The sequence below is a fragment of the Spironucleus salmonicida genome, chromosome 6, assembly GCF_000497125.1.
Source record: "Spironucleus salmonicida strain ATCC 50377 chromosome 6, whole genome shotgun sequence".
Classification (NCBI taxonomy): domain Eukaryota; phylum Fornicata; order Diplomonadida; family Hexamitidae; genus Spironucleus; species Spironucleus salmonicida.
Window position 1 is genome coordinate 552,786 of NC_090601.1, and position 18,296 is coordinate 571,081.

Genomic DNA, 18,296 nt, shown 5'->3' on the forward strand with positions numbered 1-18,296 from the left:
AGATATAATTGTTGTATGTTATCTATTACACAATTGTAATAAGGTATAATATATATAATTCATTATGCTAGTACTATCTTATATATTGATGAAGTGGATTTAACTTAGTTATTTTTATAATAATAATACTTAGTTACCTATTTTCAGAATATTATAATAGTAGCTATATAAAAATATCCAGTAAAATCAATATACTTTTACTAGTAATTTACCCGCTTTTAAATATTTTAAATATAGTTAATAATCGTAACTAGTAATCATACTAAGAAAAATGAACAATTATGAAAACAAATATTGATATTAATATATTTGCTTAATTATATAATACACTAGATTATTTTTATATTTAATAACAAGATTTGTTTGAAAAACTGAAACTTATACTTTTAAATAAAAAACGAGCTTATGATTATTAAGATACTTCAATTAAATCAGTATATGGAGATAGCAACCACTCCTGGTGATTTGCGAGCTTTCTTTACAACAATATAAGCAGTAATGCAGACGCAGCTGATCAGGGCCAGGACGGCCGCAATTACACCAAGATAAGCCCCAACTTCGAACGTTCCAGCAGAATGCTCATCCGCACTTTCTTCACCAGCTTGTTGCTTCTCTAATTCCCAGTCTGCTGGTTTCACGCAAATCCCTGTATAGTCCATGTGAATAGCATTAAGGCACTGTTTGCAAGTATTATTATCTGGATTGCATAGGGCACAGTTTTTCGCGACTCCACAACTGCACATAGAGGTACTGTCCTCAGTACACAGCTCTGGTTTTCCATTCTTGCAGTAATAGCCAACTGGGAGGTTTTCGCATTTAGGGGTACACAAGCCGGAGGTTGTGATGATAAACTAATTCTCGTCGCAAAATGAACATGTGTGATTAGAGTAATCTAAAACGTGAGTATCATCACACTTCAAACACCTCTAGTCTGCATTACATTATGAGCAGCCTAAAAGGCATCTTTTGGTATGGGGACTGGTATCTGCCTACTCTATCATTATTCTAGTACAGTTTCCATTTGCACATTCTATGCAATTCTATGTCGGTACGTTATCCAGGCAGTAGCACGAATCCCCGAACTTCATATCTTCTCTACATGGTAAGCACTGCACTAGATGATTACTTGTAGCTGGGCAGTAAAAACCTGCCTTGCATGTATAATCTACTCTAGAACAGGTACCAGAGTTCCAGTGGGTCAAATAACTGGGAATACAGAAATTATCAAGCATTTCGTAACCATAGCTGCACTGTGTGCAGGCTCCGAACATGTCCTGCTGATAATGCGGTAAGCAGGAGGTACAGTATCCGGCCAATGAGCAGGTAGCACAGTTTTTCTGTTCTCCGCACTTGCACGCCGAAGTGCATCCCTCAAAACAGGGTTCAGCCTTACCTTCCTTGCAGTACTCTCCATTCTACAGGTTTAAGCATCCCATTTCGCAAATTCCACTGACGGTGAGAGTGTATTAGTCAGAGATACACGAATAGCAGAATGATGGTGAAATGCACCATTGGCAGAACGGTCCACAGGATTCGCACTAGTTAGTAATCAAGTTACAGTATTTCCCTTTTCTATCCATACAGTCAGTATTTGTGAAGCACTTAGGAGTACATATTTTTCTTGCTGAATTGAATATATAGCCGTCTTCACACCTAGTGCAATTATACTCTGACTTGCAGTCTTTACAACCTTAGGTGCATTTTAAGCATCTGGTAAGATTAGTATAGAATCCAGGTAAACATTTTAAACAATACCTGCTTCTACACTCAATACAATTTTTAATGCTTTTTTTGGCTGTACAATTACATCCATAGCCGACTGGTATATCTATTGAGCATTTCTAACATGTTTCATGTAGCACACCTGAAGCAGGGCAGTAATAGTTAATATCACAAACATTATTTCCAACCGAACAATAGGTCTTTGCAGTCATTTTGAAACTAAGATTAAAATCTACCATCATACATTTTCGATATTGTGAAGGTTTGAGTTTCTGTCTATTTGGGGATCTTATCATACTGCTACGAACGCTCAAGTCTCTAAGGAGCCCACTTATAGTCCTTCAGCTTTTGGTATCAAAGTATGGCAATAGAGTTATTTTATATAGGAACTTAAGTCCGATGGAATATACCTGGTCGCGGGTGCAGTTTCGAAGTTTCTGGGAGATTTTTAAAAATTCTAATTTGGGAGTGACTTGAGTAGATATTCATTGTATACTTATTTGTGGTTTATCAGTTAGCGATATTTAGCAGACAGTTCACTCCAAAAATTAAAAACATTTTAGGCATTGCTGGGCGATGATGCTGCGTATCTACAATTTTAGAGAATCGCATTAACATTAGGGGTATATTGTGGTAGTAGATGATATGATGGACAACCGATTCAATTCTGGGGTTTCTGATTTCGTACGTGCCTAGATCACGTACACGAACATATGAGTATTATGCTCATCCCCCAAGCTAAATGAAACCAGACATAGAGTTCAAGCTGCATGCGGAACCAGAGATGGCTGACCTCGAAATGCAACCTAACTCTTTCATTGGAGATATACACGCAAGAATTAGCAGCCGGAGCAACTGCAGGTGGCAGCATTACCACTGTCCCGAAAATGAAGGAGACGCGTCCAATGGATTAGGAAGCCCTCGAAGTAACTTGGTCGGATATATAGGGAGTGCAGCTAGATGACCTACAGGGGTACAAGCTGGTCCGCTTCTTCTGGATACTACCATCATCCGCTAGAGCCAGCTGGTCTGAATGAATATGGTGCCCCTAGTATAACGGGACGGATCATATATACCTTAATAGATTAGAATAATTGTGAACATTTACTGTTGTTGGCTAGAATGGACCCTCTCTGACAAAATGTCTCCTGATATCCATTATTGGGTGCCGATATACGGATTATTATGCCATCACGAGCTCCTAGCAGCGATGCATTACACACTATGTTCTGTATGGCGCAATACCACAGATTGCAACCAGGCGGATGGATATTACTGTAATGAGGATACGCACCAATGCAAGCACCGCGGCGAGTTCTGTGGGGGATGCTTGTCATAAGATTTCTGCTATAAGTGCATTTCGAAAGAGGACGTCCTAAATAGTAATGGGACGTGCACGACGGGATGCAAGGACCTGGAAGAGGGCTTTTACTGCAATGAGGGAAAGTAAGAGCCGTGCTTTGAGGGCATCGCCTCAGCATGCAGGTGCAAGAGCGGGGACAACTGCGCAACCTGCTCGATCTACGGGAACTGCCATGCATGCTTACCCAATTATTAGATTAACGAGTATGGGAACTGCTTCTAGTGCGCGCCGGGGTACGAGATCAAAGCCTAAACTTGCGTTCCAACCCAATATTCGCAGGCAGAGGCTGGCACATGCTCCCTATCCGTATAAGGCTGCAGGGCTGGCTTCTTCTGCCCCGCCGTGGATAAGTTTTTTGTAAAATGCCAAAAGTGCAATGAGAACATGACTCTCGAACAATCATGCTATTGCGTTGATTATATCCCCACAGCTAACTGCATACAATGCGCAGGGCTCTCCTGTGGCTAGTACCATATCGCCCAGCACGACCACACGACACCTCTTCACAAGTGCCATCACGGCTGCTTCGAGTGTGATGAAAACAGGACGTGCTTAAGGTGCGCTCAAACCTATGTTTACGACGAAAACTCCAACACATGCAACAATTATTGCTAGAACAACAAAGATTGTGAAATAGCACTGGGAAGCTTCTGCGACACGGGCTCTAAGCGGTGCACGGCATGCCAAGCGGGGTGCCTGAAATGCAGTGCGAGCGACTTCTGCGAAAAGTGCGACCCAAGCAACTATGTCACAACGACAGCTGGACTTTGCACCCCGAAATGCGATTACCTGCTAGGCAGCTTCTACTGCAATAACGGAGCGCCGGCAGGATGCGAGGACGGCATCACGTCGCAGTGCAAGTGCGGTGATTCGCAAAACTGTGCCACCTGCACGCAGACCGGAAAGTGTGCATCGTGCTTTTCCCGTTTCGCCCTAAGCGGAAAAGGAGATTGCCAGCTATGCCAAAGGGGCTATGCGCATATAGGGGACCTGTGTGTTGCAGTAAGAGTGGACCCCGAGGTGTCGGGCTCATGCACAAGCGAGCAGCCGACGTGCAAGGCTGGCTACTTTTGCCCCGCCGTTGGCTCTCAACGCGTCTAGTGCTAGCTCTGCCACGAGGATATGGCGCTTGGCGAGTCGTGTTACTGCGCGGACCACGTGCCAAGTAAAAACTGCGTCGAGTGCGTGAATGGCTAATGCACTAGAAGTCAGTATGACCACAAAGAGCATGTTCCGAGTCACCCAAAATGCCTTTCTGGATGTTACGAGTGTGACGAATAGCAAAAGTGCTTAATGTGTGCTTAAACTTTCATATTAGATTAAGCAGCCAACACATGCAGTAACAAGTGCGAAACGAACCAGGACTGCGCCAAGGTGATTGCAAGCTTTTGCGACACCGACACGAAGCGCTGCACCGAATGTCCTGCTGGATGTAGTTTTTGCAGTTCGGCAACTTTTTGCGATAAATGCGAAGATCGCAATTATGTCTTAACCACTACTGGGCTTTGTACGTCGAAGTGTGAAAACATTCCACTTGGATTTTACTGCAATGACGGGTTACCTGAACCGTGCCATGAAAACATAACATCTTAATGCAACTGTGGGAACTCCTAAAACTGCGCCCTTTGCAATTCTAACCATAAGGGATGCTTGAAATGCCTACCCAACATGCAGAAAAATACATATGGTATGTGCTTAACTGCTCTGGAATGGAAATTGTAAAACTAAAAAGCGGATGGGGAAGTCAAGTAGGAGCTCACACGCGATACTCTTGGTATTAGCACCTACCTTGGAGCTGCTGCTGCTATTGGTATTTTGACCTTCAGCGTTGGCGCTGTGGCGTACATTGCCGTGAAGAAGGCCCGCAAGGCCGCTGGAGTCGCTGCTACTGCCATCAACTGATATAATTAATTCACTGTACCATAACAGCCCGCTCTGCTCAGCCATAATTTTGAATTTCAATTTAGCATAAGCTTCTTGATATTAAAACTGAAGGCATTTTCAATCCTTAATATTGGGTACAACGATGTCCATGCATAGTAAGATGTATCGAAAGTGTACTCGGCAAGTAAAATATGATAGCCAAATATTATTAGTTCGATACTTTTTCAATTTGATCTGTAGCAATAGCATGGTTTTAAAGTATAGAAGCAAGGCGGCCAAGTATCAAATATGTAAAGGTCGCAGCATAAAACTGGAAAGAATCAAATCGCGTTAGCGATTAAGTGAATAACCCGTTTATGTCGCCATCCTATATGCTTTTCTCTATGTCATGTATTTCCACTAAATCATAGTCAAAGCATATTGGCCTGCCTTTCGCACGCAGGCTGTTAGACATTTCTGATACCGGGTGCTTTCTTTTCACAAGTGACTGTTTATCAGCAGGTGCGAAGGCATTCATGCGAACTGCCTACCAGCTATGTTCGTTTGCAGCACTACCAAGCACTGCTCCCGACGGGCGCTGCCGGAGTACGGTGCGGAGCACAGCGGATTCCTCGCCGTTTTCGCAATCGGTGTTGCAGCGAGGAACCAGAGAGCTCGAGGGAATTTTTATTACCTGCAGTACATTGCCGCCCAACACCTCCGGGAGACAGTGTCTACCCCAACCATGCTTTGTCGTACTAGAGACATCGCTCCATTGCGGCCTAGCCTTAGTGCGAAGTTTGCTCCAACCGAAATCTCTAAATAAGACATGCACATCCAGTACCGGGCCAGAAAACAATGGAACATGTTCAATCACGGTGGCTGCTGGTGAGTGCTAGAGCATGCGCCTTCCAGGGTTACACTAGTAATACATCCCACACGCCGCAAACCTGAGCAAGCGAACTAGCACCAGCCCAGGCGCCAGATGGCCGTTTTTCAGGAAGCAAAGCTCCGACCTGTGTACGCTGCAGGTTAGACGCATCCTTTACGGTAGTCCAATATTTTTAGTCAGACCCACTCGCAAAATTTCAGCGATTGGTGGTTGGGTACCAGCAGGACATACTATCGCCTGCGAAAACGATTGCAGCTCACTGCCAAAATCAGTTTTGCAGTTTTCGCGTAGACTACTTCCTGCGCACTGTTCCGTCCATTATTGTAGGCAGTGGTGTTGGCAGCTTCAGTCTTAGACTCAGCCTGGCACCGCAAGTCTAATTCCTACGGGGCAGCAGACATATGGCTCGTTTGCAGCCAGAAGCCCTGATCACCTAATGCTGTCTAGAATAGGGGCATTGGTACGTGCTGTTGCGACTGCAAGAGCCGGTAAACGATGGTTATAACACACGCCCAAAGAGATGCAAGTCCACGTCCGAAGGTTAGCGCCTGACGCTAGATTCTCTGCCGCTCACCAAGCTGCAAACCTCATCGACCTCCAATTGTCATCCTTGCCTATTGCAGCGGATATGGCATGATGGTAACGAGGAACCGGCGAACACAAAATTGGCTTGGCGCCAGCCTTCGTCCCGTGTTCGCGCTAGGTTACCATCGAGTGAGGCTGCAATAGCTGCATGCCTCTGGGAATCGCAACGAGAGCCTTCCGCCCTCGAAGTTCTTTACAATAGCAGCGGTAACCCGGTCTGGAGAGCTTAACAATCTAGTATTCAGCTTTCTTCGCTGCTATTGCTTGATAAAAGTTAGTCCCACTGCAAATGCATGTGGTTTCTGCCAGGCGGCGCTGTGTAGACCTGTATGGATGATACTCGGAGAGGAAATACTAGTATCCTCACTGGCAAGGAAAAGAGCACGCCGTGCACTTGCTCCAGCGCGACATGAATGTAATTGGGAGGGTTATCACGGGAGGTGGGAGCAGCCGTAAATTGTAAAGAAATGCTGCGATGAATCTGAATGCGGTATGCCCCAGGGTATATCGCTGCATTTGGCAATCGGGCAGCTAGATACATAAGGGTATCATATACGGTCACACCTCGCAGCTTCACGAAATAACCAAAGCTGATGCTATGAGCACGCCGTGGCAGCTTCGCTCAGCCGTATCGTCATTATCCCGATACCAGGTGCATGCCGAGCTAGCTGCGCCATCATCCACGCATGAACTGGGTGTTTGCTGGTAGAGAATGGGCAGCTGGGTATCTATCATCCCCATCCAGGCCTATTCACTTCCGCTGCGAACCTAACCGGACGCAGCTCCTCGCCTCCTGGGCCCGGCGGAGCCCTGCATCCACGTCAGTGGATCTTGGGAAGGTCTGGTCCTGTCAGACGGGCACCATTGCTCCGAGGCGAGCGAATGGTATCCCGAGGGCGGGGTACATTCTGGGGAATGGAGCTGTGTGCAAACTCCTCCATTCCCTTCCATTAATTCTAATATTCTCCGTAAAGGTGCGCCCAGCCTCAGAACCACCGTGCGAAGGCTTATTGCGGTGTTCGGATCGGCTTTTCATACATGCAACCAGTGGAGCGATGGGCGTCCAGCGCGTTCAGTGACGGATCCGGCTCACTTGTCGTACTGCAGGGTCTCCCGCACCAGGGCTTCCGTATCGGTGAGCGTGGGGCGTGGCACCTCCGCCTGCCGTGTGGTGACGACGGCGCTTCTGCCCGGGAGCCCGGCACGCCTTTTGAGGTAGAAGAAGGCGATGAGGCCCACCAGGCCCACTGCGACGAAGACCAGCACCACAATACCGGCTATGAGCCCCATGGACACGCCGTCCTGGTGGAGCTGCCCGTCCACGCACTGGAACAGCACGGTGTTGAAGGTTTGCCCGGGCTCACATCGTGTGTCCACGCACCTGTCGCGCACGAACACGAAGCCCGGGCGGCAGACCGTACAGAGCTCGTTCACCAGGGCGTGTTCGTCGGCGCAGACACTGCACTTGGCCCCGGCGTCCAGCAGGTAGGTCGAGCACGTGCACACCCCTGCCTCGCACCTGCCCCTGCCTGCGCACTCAGTACCGCTGTGCACGCAGCCGCTCGGCACGCAGGTATCCCCCACGCGCTCGAAACTAGCCAGACACTACGAGCATCCATGCACCGGGTCCAGGGCTGGGTCCCCGCAGCGACACTCCCCCGAGCCCTCGCAGGTCCCCTGCCCGCTGCAGATGGAGCTGCCCGTGATGCACTTCGCTGGGCGGCAGTCGTAGTTGGACGCGTTGCCGAAGTACGCGGCCCCAGGCAAGCAGCCCTGGCACTGTTGCTTCGGGTCGTTGAACGGGAAGTTCCCGCAGTCTTTGCAGACGAACTGCGCGTTCTCCAGGGCGCAGGCCCCGCGACCGAAGCACCTCCCGCGCTGCGTCTTGCACAGGTCGCGCCCACATGTCAGTAATGCAGCATTAATCTGCGTATATCCATCATCGCATTCGCAGAACTTCCCACTGCTCCTGTTCTGACAGTTGCACCACGTGAAGCTCAGTCCCTCGCACGTCCCGCGCCCACCGCAGACCTTGTCATCGTTCACGCACGCCGGTTTTGCGCACTCTGTCTTGCTGTTCGCGAAGACCAGCCCCTGCGCGCATAGTTCGCAAGAGCGTCCAGAGAATCCAGGCTCGCAGCGGCACTCTAATCTGTTCATATCACATTTTCCTCTTCCATTACACTCAGTATTGCCTGTTTTACAGAGATCGGGAATACATTCACCATCGTGAAGCTAGAATGTCTATTTGCAACCTCTACAATTACTGAAAGATGAGAAATTACCATTACAAACACAGAAACCATAAGACTGACACTGACCTTTTCCATTGCAAATAGTATTTCCAGTTATACAGTTAGTACTCAGACATTTTCTATCAGCTGGAGGTGGGAGAAACCCTTTGCCTGGAAGACATTATGCACATCCTTATCTTGGATCATTATCAGTAAATTCACCGCATCCATTGCAAATGAATTCTTTTTAACCTAATTTTTCAACTAATACACATTCAGAACGACCATAGCATAATTAATTTGGAGATTTGCATAAATTAATAACACATTCCTACGAAGATGGGTGTGGCAGGTGATCTGGTCCACATTGGCAAAGCTTTCCAGAAAATCCAGGCTTGCACACACATTAATCAAAATTAATTCCACCACAAGACCCATTTCCATTGCAAATTTTATCATTTTCAATGCATTTGACATTTGCACATTACTTGCTGTTATTTACAGGTATCATTCCTATCGCACAAGCGTCGCAGTGAAGACCTGTAAAAGTAGGGTCACACGAACAAGATTTACTGTCGTTATGACAGAATCCATGATTACTACAAATAATATTATTAAATATACATTCTTTGGCAATGCACATACCTCCAAGAGATACTTGGTTTTCAGGACAAGTCATTTTTAAATGAGTGAATTTTAATATTAATAGTATTATTATTAATTAAAAAATATGTATTTGTAATTTTCATTCAATCCAATATTTTGAATAATATATATTTTTCATTTATATTTACTTATTTAAAAACAAAAAAACAATATATTATTAATAAGTACTTTAAACTAATATAAATTACTAAGCATTATAAAACAGTATTAATTAATATCCATAAGTAACATTAAAATATTTTGGAATTTTATTATTAAAAATAAATATATGTAATATAAAAATATTATCATTATATAATTTCACAGATATTATTAAATGAATATTTTTAACAATAAATTTGATACTTAGAAATAATTCGTATTCTTTTATGATTTGTAGTTTAATTAATTACTTGTCAGGTTTAAATTATCCATACTATATTTTAAAATTATAAACATTAGTTTTAATTTATGATAACAACTGAATATATTTGTACTTACTTTAGATGGCTTATAATAATTTCCATTATAATAGACTTATATAATAGTTTTATTATACAACAAACCTAATCACTTTAAATCAAAAGTAGTATAACTTCTAGTTTAACTTTGCATTGATATAATTTAATATTTTTATAATATTATAAATAATTTTAATTAGTAGCTAAAACGATAAATAATTATTCATATTTTATTAAAATTTTTTTTTTTAATTATGTAATTTTCATTCTTGAAGATAATAAAGACATATATATGATAGCAAGTAAAGTAAATACGTTTACATAAATTTATTTATAATTAAAAAATAAGTATATTTATTACATAATAAATTTTGTATTTTGTATTAAATAATATATAATAATCTATAATACTTATCATATTCCACTCCAAATGGAAAAATTGGTTCAATAGTCATTTGAAACTTAGAAACAGTTATTTTCATAACTTTTAAGTACAATGAAAGATAATTTTTCACCAGAGTCTATTAATCTATTACGGTTAGCAATAGATGCTGAATTATACCCGTAGGACGCTGATACTGTATCAAAAGAACTTCGTGAACTCACACACTAACAAGTTCCAGAAATGATATAAGAACAATAAGCAGCTACAGAACAAGTGTTGATCCATATTGATAAGAAAAAGAAAAAGTCGCGAGGGTTTGATGGTGGATCGTACACTTTTGGATACGAAGTAATCGAGAGTTAACCTGCAACACTGACGGTAGGTAATAGCTTCATATATTGTGAGCGATCAGGTGATGCATTTGAAATGGCTGAAGATGTCAATACAGGCAAATCTTTTTATGCAGGATGTGGAGTACTTTAAACAACAGAAGGTCGCTCTGATATTTTCTTTAGTCAAGTACGTGTTAAAGGCAGCCACTGATTATATAGTTAAAACGTTTTTAATCAAATTACCTCACAAATGAGATATTATACTTATACATATTTTGTTATACATTGATTATATCTACTATGTAAAGATATTAATATTATATTAATTTAACTAAAATCATTATGTCCTTTATATTAAAAATATTCAGAAGATTAAATTGTTAGTATACTTAAAATTTACTATTGACTATGATGTCTCATCAGATATTTGTTTTAAATACGCAATATATAGTTCAAAAAAGTCATATTGTGTATCCTAACATATGGTATTATACTCCTAAACATTAAGTTATAATAGTTTACAAAAATAAAACAAAATTCTAAATTTCCATACCACTAATTTCTTTATTTTATGCTATAGATTTTTAATTAAATTTATATATTAATACTATTATTTCTTAGTAAGTGATATTCCAGTATTATTTATTAGAATATGTCTTAAAATAATTCACTTTTAATCTCTTTATACATTTCGTAATAATTGATCATAGTTTTGATTTACACTAGTAAGCTTTTCTAAACTAATCGGACATATAGTAATATTAATAGTTTTAACTATTAAAAATACCTCTAGACTGAAAATAAGATACTTTCGCAACTAAATTATAATAAATATTGTATGCATAGCCAAGTATTGCATTGAATATAATATTATTTGCATAAAATGTGGAGAGAGTGAGAACAACATTCTATACTTGCACTGCGAACCTAACTTTATAGTCCCATAATGCATAGAGTCTCCAATTAGCACGGTCTCAGCAATCAATCACGCCAAATATTCTTATCCTACGTGTGTCAGAGTAAGGCAAATTTGTAGCAGATATAGATCATGTTTCTCCGCCAAACCAATAAGTTTCATATGCGAACCAGTTTCTCTTGCAAACTCTAAAAATACACCATATACTTTAGGTACTTCACCAACCTCTAATTAGAATGTTCCGTAATTTGTTCTTATCAGAAAAAATTTCATGTTAACGCGACAGAAAATCCATTTCAACAGGTTTTGAAAGTACCCAGCTATTCTCCTGCAAAATATGGAAAACACACACGTATAGACTAAAAAAGGCATTCAATGTATAAAATAATTTTCATATTCTCTACGTCGAAATTCATATACGAAGCAATAAATTGTATAACGGGCACCACTGTATTCAACCAAAACTGATCATGTTTACCGCCAGATATCTGCATCTCTGATGGAAACTTCGGCCAATCGAACTGCTGCGTTGACTATAAATCAAGGTTTGAGTACCACGCTGGAGCGTGTGTTCGCTTGGTCTGCAAAACCGGTATTATGCTCTGCAATGACCCCAGAACATGCAAATTCTAACACTAGGAGTGCCTCTGCTGACTTGCGGGCGCGACCTGTGCAAGACGCAGCGCGGGAGGTGCTTCGGTCGCGGGGCCTGCGCCCTGGAGAACGCGCAGTTCGTCTGCAAAGACTGCGGGAACTTCCCGTTCAACGACCCGAAGCAACAGTGCCAGGGCTGCTTGCCTGGGGCCGCGTACTTCGGCAACGCGTCCAACTACGACTGCCGCCCAGCGAAGTGCATCACGGGCAGCTCCATCTGCAGCGGGCAGGGGACCTGCGAGGGCTCGGGGGAGTGTCGCTGCGGGGACCCAGCCCTGGACCCGGTGCATGGATGCTCGTAGTGTCTGGCTAGTTTCGAGCGCGTGGGGGATACCTGCGTGCCGAGCGGCTGCGTGCACAGCGGTACTGAGTGCGCAGGCAGGGGCAGGTGCGAGGCAGGGGTGTGCACGTGCTCGACCTACCTGCTGGACGCCGGGGCCAAGTGCAGTGTCTGCGCCGACGAACACGCCCTGGTGAACGAGCTCTGTACGGTCTGCCGCCCGGGCTTCGTGTTCGTGCGCGACAGGTGCGTGGACACACGATGTGAGCCCGGGCAAACCTTCAACACCGTGCTGTTCCAGTGCGTGGACGGGCAGCTCCACCAGGACGGCGTGTCCATGGGGCTCATAGCCGGTATTGTGGTGCTGGTCTTCGTCGCAGTGGGCCTGGTGGGCCTCATCGCCTTCTTCTACCTCAAAAGGCGTGCCGGGCTCCCGGGCAGAAGCGCCGTCGTCACCACACGGCAGGCGGAGGTGCCACGCCCCACGCTCACCGATACGGAAGCCCTGGTGCGGGAGACCCTGCAGTACGACAAGTGAGCCGGATCCGTCACTGAACGCGCTGGACGCCCATCGCTCCACTGGCTGCATGTATGGAAAAGCCGATCCGAACACCGCAATAAGCCTTCGCACGGTGGTTCTGAGGCTGGGCGCACCTTTACGGAGAATATTAGAATTAATGGAAGGGAATGGAGGAGTTTGCACACAGCTCCATTCCCCAGAATGTACCCCGCCCTCGGGATACCATTCGCTCGCCTCGGAGCAATGGTGCCCGTCTGACAGGACCAGACCTTCCCAAGATCCACTGACGTGGATGCAGGGCTCCGCCGGGCCCAGGAGGCGAGGAGCTGCGTCCGGTTAGGTTCGCAGCGGAAGTGAATAGGCCTGGATGGGGATGATAGATACCCAGCTGCCCATTCTCTACCAGCAAACACCCAGTTCATGCGTGGATGATGGCGCAGCTAGCTCGGCATGCACCTGGTATCGGGATAATGACGATACGGCTGAGCGAAGCTGCCACGGCGTGCTCATAGCATCAGCTTTGGTTATTTCGTGAAGCTGCGAGGTGTGACCGTATATGATACCCTTATGTATCTAGCTGCCCGATTGCCAAATGCAGCGATATACCCTGGGGCATACCGCATTCAGATTCATCGCAGCATTTCTTTACAATTTACGGCTGCTCCCACCTCCCGTGATAACCCTCCCAATTACATTCATGTCGCGCTGGAGCAAGTGCACGGCGTGCTCTTTTCCTTGCCAGTGAGGATACTAGTATTTCCTCTCCGAGTATCATCCATACAGGTCTACACAGCGCCGCCTGGCAGAAACCACATGCATTTGCAGTGGGACTAACTTTTATCAAGCAATAGCAGCGAAGAAAGCTGAATACTAGATTGTTAAGCTCTCCAGACCGGGTTACCGCTGCTATTGTAAAGAACTTCGAGGGCGGAAGGCTCTCGTTGCGATTCCCAGAGGCATGCAGCTATTGCAGCCTCACTCGATGGTAACCTAGCGCGAACACGGGACGAAGGCTGGCGCCAAGCCAATTTTGTGTTCGCCGGTTCCTCGTTACCATCATGCCATATCCGCTGCAATAGGCAAGGATGACAATTGGAGGTCGATGAGGTTTGCAGCTTGGTGAGCGGCAGAGAATCTAGCGTCAGGCGCTAACCTTCGGACGTGGACTTGCATCTCTTTGGGCGTGTGTTATAACCATCGTTTACCGGCTCTTGCAGTCGCAACAGCACGTACCAATGCCCCTATTCTAGACAGCATTAGGTGATCAGGGCTTCTGGCTGCAAACGAGCCATATGTCTGCTGCCCCGTAGGAATTAGACTTGCGGTGCCAGGCTGAGTCTAAGACTGAAGCTGCCAACACCACTGCCTACAATAATGGACGGAACAGTGCGCAGGAAGTAGTCTACGCGAAAACTGCAAAACTGATTTTGGCAGTGAGCTGCAATCGTTTTCGCAGGCGATAGTATGTCCTGCTGGTACCCAACCACCAATCGCTGAAATTTTGCGAGTGGGTCTGACTAAAAATATTGGACTACCGTAAAGGATGCGTCTAACCTGCAGCGTACACAGGTCGGAGCTTTGCTTCCTGAAAAACGGCCATCTGGCGCCTGGGCTGGTGCTAGTTCGCTTGCTCAGGTTTGCGGCGTGTGGGATGTATTACTAGTGTAACCCTGGAAGGCGCATGCTCTAGCACTCACCAGCAGCCACCGTGATTGAACATGTTCCATTGTTTTCTGGCCCGGTACTGGATGTGCATGTCTTATTTAGAGATTTCGGTTGGAGCAAACTTCGCACTAAGGCTAGGCCGCAATGGAGCGATGTCTCTAGTACGACAAAGCATGGTTGGGGTAGACACTGTCTCCCGGAGGTGTTGGGCGGCAATGTACTGCAGGTAATAAAAATTCCCTCGAGCTCTCTGGTTCCTCGCTGCAACACCGATTGCGAAAACGGCGAGGAATCCGCTGTGCTCCGCACCGTACTCCGGCAGCGCCCGTCGGGAGCAGTGCTTGGTAGTGCTGCAAACGAACATAGCTGGTAGGCAGTTCGCATGAATGCCTTCGCACCTGCTGATAAACAGTCACTTGTGAAAAGAAAGCACCCGGTATCAGAAATGTCTAACAGCCTGCGTGCGAAAGGCAGGCCAATATGCTTTGACTATGATTTAGTGGAAATACATGACATAGAGAAAAGCATATAGGATGGCGACATAAACGGGTTATTCACTTAATCGCTAACGCGATTTGATTCTTTCCAGTTTTATGCTGCGACCTTTACATATTTGATACTTGGCCGCCTTGCTTCTATACTTTAAAACCATGCTATTGCTACAGATCAAATTGAAAAAGTATCGAACTAATAATATTTGGCTATCATATTTTACTTGCCGAGTACACTTTCGATACATCTTACTATGCATGGACATCGTTGTACCCAATATTAAGGATTGAAAATGCCTTCAGTTTTAATATCAAGAAGCTTATGCTAAATTGAAATTCAAAATTATGGCTGAGCAGAGCGGGCTGTTATGGTACAGTGAATTAATTATATCAGTTGATGGCAGTAGCAGCGACTCCAGCGGCCTTGCGGGCCTTCTTCACGGCAATGTACGCCACAGCGCCAACGCTGAAGGTCAAAATACCAATAGCAGCAGCAGCTCCAAGGTAGGTGCTAATACCAAGAGTATCGCGTGTGAGCTCCTACTTGACTTCCCCATCCGCTTTTTAGTTTTACAATTTCCATTCCAGAGCAGTTAAGCACATACCATATGTATTTTTCTGCATGTTGGGTAGGCATTTCAAGCATCCCTTATGGTTAGAATTGCAAAGGGCGCAGTTTTAGGAGTTCCCACAGTTGCATTAAGATGTTATGTTTTCATGGCACGGTTCAGGTAACCCGTCATTGCAGTAAAATCCAAGTGGAATGTTTTCACACTTCGACGTACAAAGCCCAGTAGTGGTTAAGACATAATTGCGATCTTCGCATTTATCGCAAAAAGTTGCCGAACTGCAAAAACTACATCCAGCAGGACATTCGGTGCAGCGCTTCGTGTCGGTGTCGCAAAAGCTTGCAATCACCTTGGCGCAGTCCTGGTTCGTTTCGCACTTGTTACTGCATGTGTTGGCTGCTTAATCTAATATGAAAGTTTAAGCACACATTAAGCACTTTTGCTATTCGTCACACTCGTAACATCCAGAAAGGCATTTTGGGTGACTCGGAACATGCTCTTTGTGGTCATACTGACTTCTAGTGCATTAGCCATTCACGCACTCGACGCAGTTTTTACTTGGCACGTGGTCCGCGCAGTAACACGACTCGCCAAGCGCCATATCCTCGTGGCAGAGCTAGCACTAGACGCGTTGAGAGCCAACGGCGGGGCAAAAGTAGCCAGCCTTGCACGTCGGCTGCTCGCTTGTGCATGAGCCCGACACCTCGGGGTCCACTCTTACTGCAACACACAGGTCCCCTATATGCGCATAGCCCCTTTGGCATAGCTGGCAATCTCCTTTTCCGCTTAGGGCGAAACGGGAAAAGCACGATGCACACTTTCCGGTCTGCGTGCAGGTGGCACAGTTTTGCGAATCACCGCACTTGCACTGCGACGTGATGCCTTCCTCGCATCCTGCCGGCGCTCCGTTATTGCAGTAGAAGCTGCCTAGCAGGTAATCGCATTTCGGGGTGCAAAGTCCAGCTGTCGTTGTGACATAGTTGCTTGGGTCGCACTTTTCGCAGAAGTCGCTCGCACTGCATTTCAGGCACCCCGCTTGGCATGCCGTGCACCGCTTAGAGCCCGTGTCGCAGAAGCTTCCCAGTGTTATTTCGCAATCTTTGTTGTTCTAGCAATAATTGTTGCATGTGTTGGAGTTTTCGTCGTAAACATAGGTTTGAGCGCACCTTAAGCACGTCCTGTTTTCATCACACTCGAAGCAGCCGTGATGGCACTTGTGAAGAGGTGTCGTGTGGTCGTGCTGGGCGATATGGTACTAGCCACAGGAGAGCCCTGCGCATTGTATGCAGTTAGCTGTGGGGATATAATCAACGCAATAGCATGATTGTTCGAGAGTCATGTTCTCATTGCACTTTTGGCATTTTACAAAAAACTTATCCACGGCGGGGCAGAAGAAGCCAGCCCTGCAGCCTTATACGGATAGGGAGCATGTGCCAGCCTCTGCCTGCGAATATTGGGTTGGAACGCAAGTTTAGGCTTTGATCTCGTACCCCAGCGCGCACTAGAAGCAGTTCCCATACTCGTTAATCTAATAATTGGGTAAGCATGCATGGCAGTTCCCGTAGATCGAGCAGGTTGCGCAGTTGTCCCCGCTCTTGCACCTGCATGCTGAGGCGATGCCCTCAAAGCACGGCTCTTACTTTCCCTCATTGCAGTAAAAGCCCTCTTCCAGGTCCTTGCATCCCGTCGTGCACGTCCCATTACTATTTAGGACGTCCTCTTTCGAAATGCACTTATAGCAGAAATCTTATGACAAGCATCCCCCACAGAACTCGCCGCGGTGCTTGCATTGGTGCGTATCCTCATTACAGTAATATCCATCCGCCTGGTTGCAATCTGTGGTATTGCGCCATACAGAACATAGTGTGTAATGCATCGCTGCTAGGAGCTCGTGATGGCATAATAATCCGTATATCGGCACCCAATAATGGATATCAGGAGACATTTTGTCAGAGAGGGTCCATTCTAGCCAACAACAGTAAATGTTCACAATTATTCTAATCTATTAAGGTATATATGATCCGTCCCGTTATACTAGGGGCACCATATTCATTCAGACCAGCTGGCTCTAGCGGATGATGGTAGTATCCAGAAGAAGCGGACCAGCTTGTACCCCTGTAGGTCATCTAGCTGCACTCCCTATATATCCGACCAAGTTACTTCGAGGGCTTCCTAATCCATTGGACGCGTCTCCTTCATTTTCGGGACAGTGGTAATGCTGCCACCTGCAGTTGCTCCGGCTGCTAATTCTTGCGTGTATATCTCCAATGAAAGAGTTAGGTTGCATTTCGAGGTCAGCCATCTCTGGTTCCGCATGCAGCTTGAACTCTATGTCTGGTTTCATTTAGCTTGGGGGATGAGCATAATACTCATATGTTCGTGTACGTGATCTAGGCACGTACGAAATCAGAAACCCCAGAATTGAATCGGTTGTCCATCATATCATCTACTACCACAATATACCCCTAATGTTAATGCGATTCTCTAAAATTGTAGATACGCAGCATCATCGCCCAGCAATGCCTAAAATGTTTTTAATTTTTGGAGTGAACTGTCTGCTAAATATCGCTAACTGATAAACCACAAATAAGTATACAATGAATATCTACTCAAGTCACTCCCAAATTAGAATTTTTAAAAATCTCCCAGAAACTTCGAAACTGCACCCGCGACCAGGTATATTCCATCGGACTTAAGTTCCTATATAAAATAACTCTAT

General features: G+C 45.3%; 10 protein-coding genes across 10 annotated transcripts; 5 read left to right on the top strand and 5 right to left on the bottom strand. All coding sequences in view use genetic code 6, as the record gives it.

Moving 5' to 3' along the window:
• Positions 1–431: 431 nt before the first annotated feature.
• Positions 432–1,934, bottom strand: SS50377_25918 (Cysteine-rich membrane protein 1; the record flags this gene model as incomplete). Its single annotated transcript, XM_067909744.1, has 1 exon — positions 432–1,934. The coding sequence occupies one exon, from the start codon at positions 1,932–1,934 to the stop codon at positions 432–434; it is 1,503 nt and encodes a 500-aa protein (XP_067762500.1).
• A 929-nt stretch (positions 1,935–2,863) lies between these two features.
• Positions 2,864–4,987, top strand: SS50377_25919 (Cysteine-rich membrane protein 1; the record flags this gene model as incomplete). The annotated part of the gene is made up of 1 exon (XM_067909745.1): positions 2,864–4,987. The coding sequence occupies one exon, from the start codon at positions 2,864–2,866 to the stop codon at positions 4,985–4,987; it is 2,124 nt and encodes a 707-aa protein (XP_067762501.1).
• Positions 4,988–5,024: 37 nt separating this feature from the next.
• SS50377_25920 (uncharacterized protein) lies at positions 5,025–5,990 on the bottom strand (the record flags this gene model as incomplete). Its single annotated transcript, XM_067909746.1, has 1 exon — positions 5,025–5,990. One exon carries the CDS (start codon positions 5,988–5,990, stop codon positions 5,025–5,027), a length of 966 nt encoding a protein of 321 aa, XP_067762502.1.
• A 26-nt stretch (positions 5,991–6,016) lies between these two features.
• Positions 6,017–6,298, bottom strand: SS50377_25921 (uncharacterized protein; the record flags this gene model as incomplete). The annotated part of the gene is made up of 1 exon (XM_067909747.1): positions 6,017–6,298. One exon carries the CDS (start codon positions 6,296–6,298, stop codon positions 6,017–6,019), a length of 282 nt encoding a protein of 93 aa, XP_067762503.1.
• A 1,216-nt stretch (positions 6,299–7,514) lies between these two features.
• Positions 7,515–9,338, bottom strand: SS50377_25922 (Tenascin-like protein; the record flags this gene model as incomplete). Its single annotated transcript, XM_067909748.1, has 1 exon — positions 7,515–9,338. One exon carries the CDS (start codon positions 9,336–9,338, stop codon positions 7,515–7,517), a length of 1,824 nt encoding a protein of 607 aa, XP_067762504.1.
• An 857-nt stretch (positions 9,339–10,195) lies between these two features.
• SS50377_25923 (uncharacterized protein) lies at positions 10,196–10,693 on the top strand (the record flags this gene model as incomplete). Its single annotated transcript, XM_067909749.1, has 1 exon — positions 10,196–10,693. The coding sequence occupies one exon, from the start codon at positions 10,196–10,198 to the stop codon at positions 10,691–10,693; it is 498 nt and encodes a 165-aa protein (XP_067762505.1).
• Positions 10,694–12,018: 1,325 nt separating this feature from the next.
• Positions 12,019–12,870, top strand: SS50377_25924 (Cysteine-rich membrane protein 2; the record flags this gene model as incomplete). The annotated part of the gene is made up of 1 exon (XM_067909750.1): positions 12,019–12,870. The coding sequence occupies one exon, from the start codon at positions 12,019–12,021 to the stop codon at positions 12,868–12,870; it is 852 nt and encodes a 283-aa protein (XP_067762506.1).
• A 1,217-nt stretch (positions 12,871–14,087) lies between these two features.
• Positions 14,088–14,369, top strand: SS50377_25925 (uncharacterized protein; the record flags this gene model as incomplete). The annotated part of the gene is made up of 1 exon (XM_067909751.1): positions 14,088–14,369. The coding sequence occupies one exon, from the start codon at positions 14,088–14,090 to the stop codon at positions 14,367–14,369; it is 282 nt and encodes a 93-aa protein (XP_067762507.1).
• A 26-nt stretch (positions 14,370–14,395) lies between these two features.
• On the top strand, positions 14,396–15,361 carry SS50377_25926 (uncharacterized protein; the record flags this gene model as incomplete). Its single annotated transcript, XM_067909752.1, has 1 exon — positions 14,396–15,361. The coding sequence occupies one exon, from the start codon at positions 14,396–14,398 to the stop codon at positions 15,359–15,361; it is 966 nt and encodes a 321-aa protein (XP_067762508.1).
• Positions 15,362–15,398: 37 nt separating this feature from the next.
• SS50377_25927 (Cysteine-rich membrane protein 1) lies at positions 15,399–17,522 on the bottom strand (the record flags this gene model as incomplete). The annotated part of the gene is made up of 1 exon (XM_067909753.1): positions 15,399–17,522. One exon carries the CDS (start codon positions 17,520–17,522, stop codon positions 15,399–15,401), a length of 2,124 nt encoding a protein of 707 aa, XP_067762509.1.
• Between the last annotated feature and the right edge of the window lie 774 nt (positions 17,523–18,296).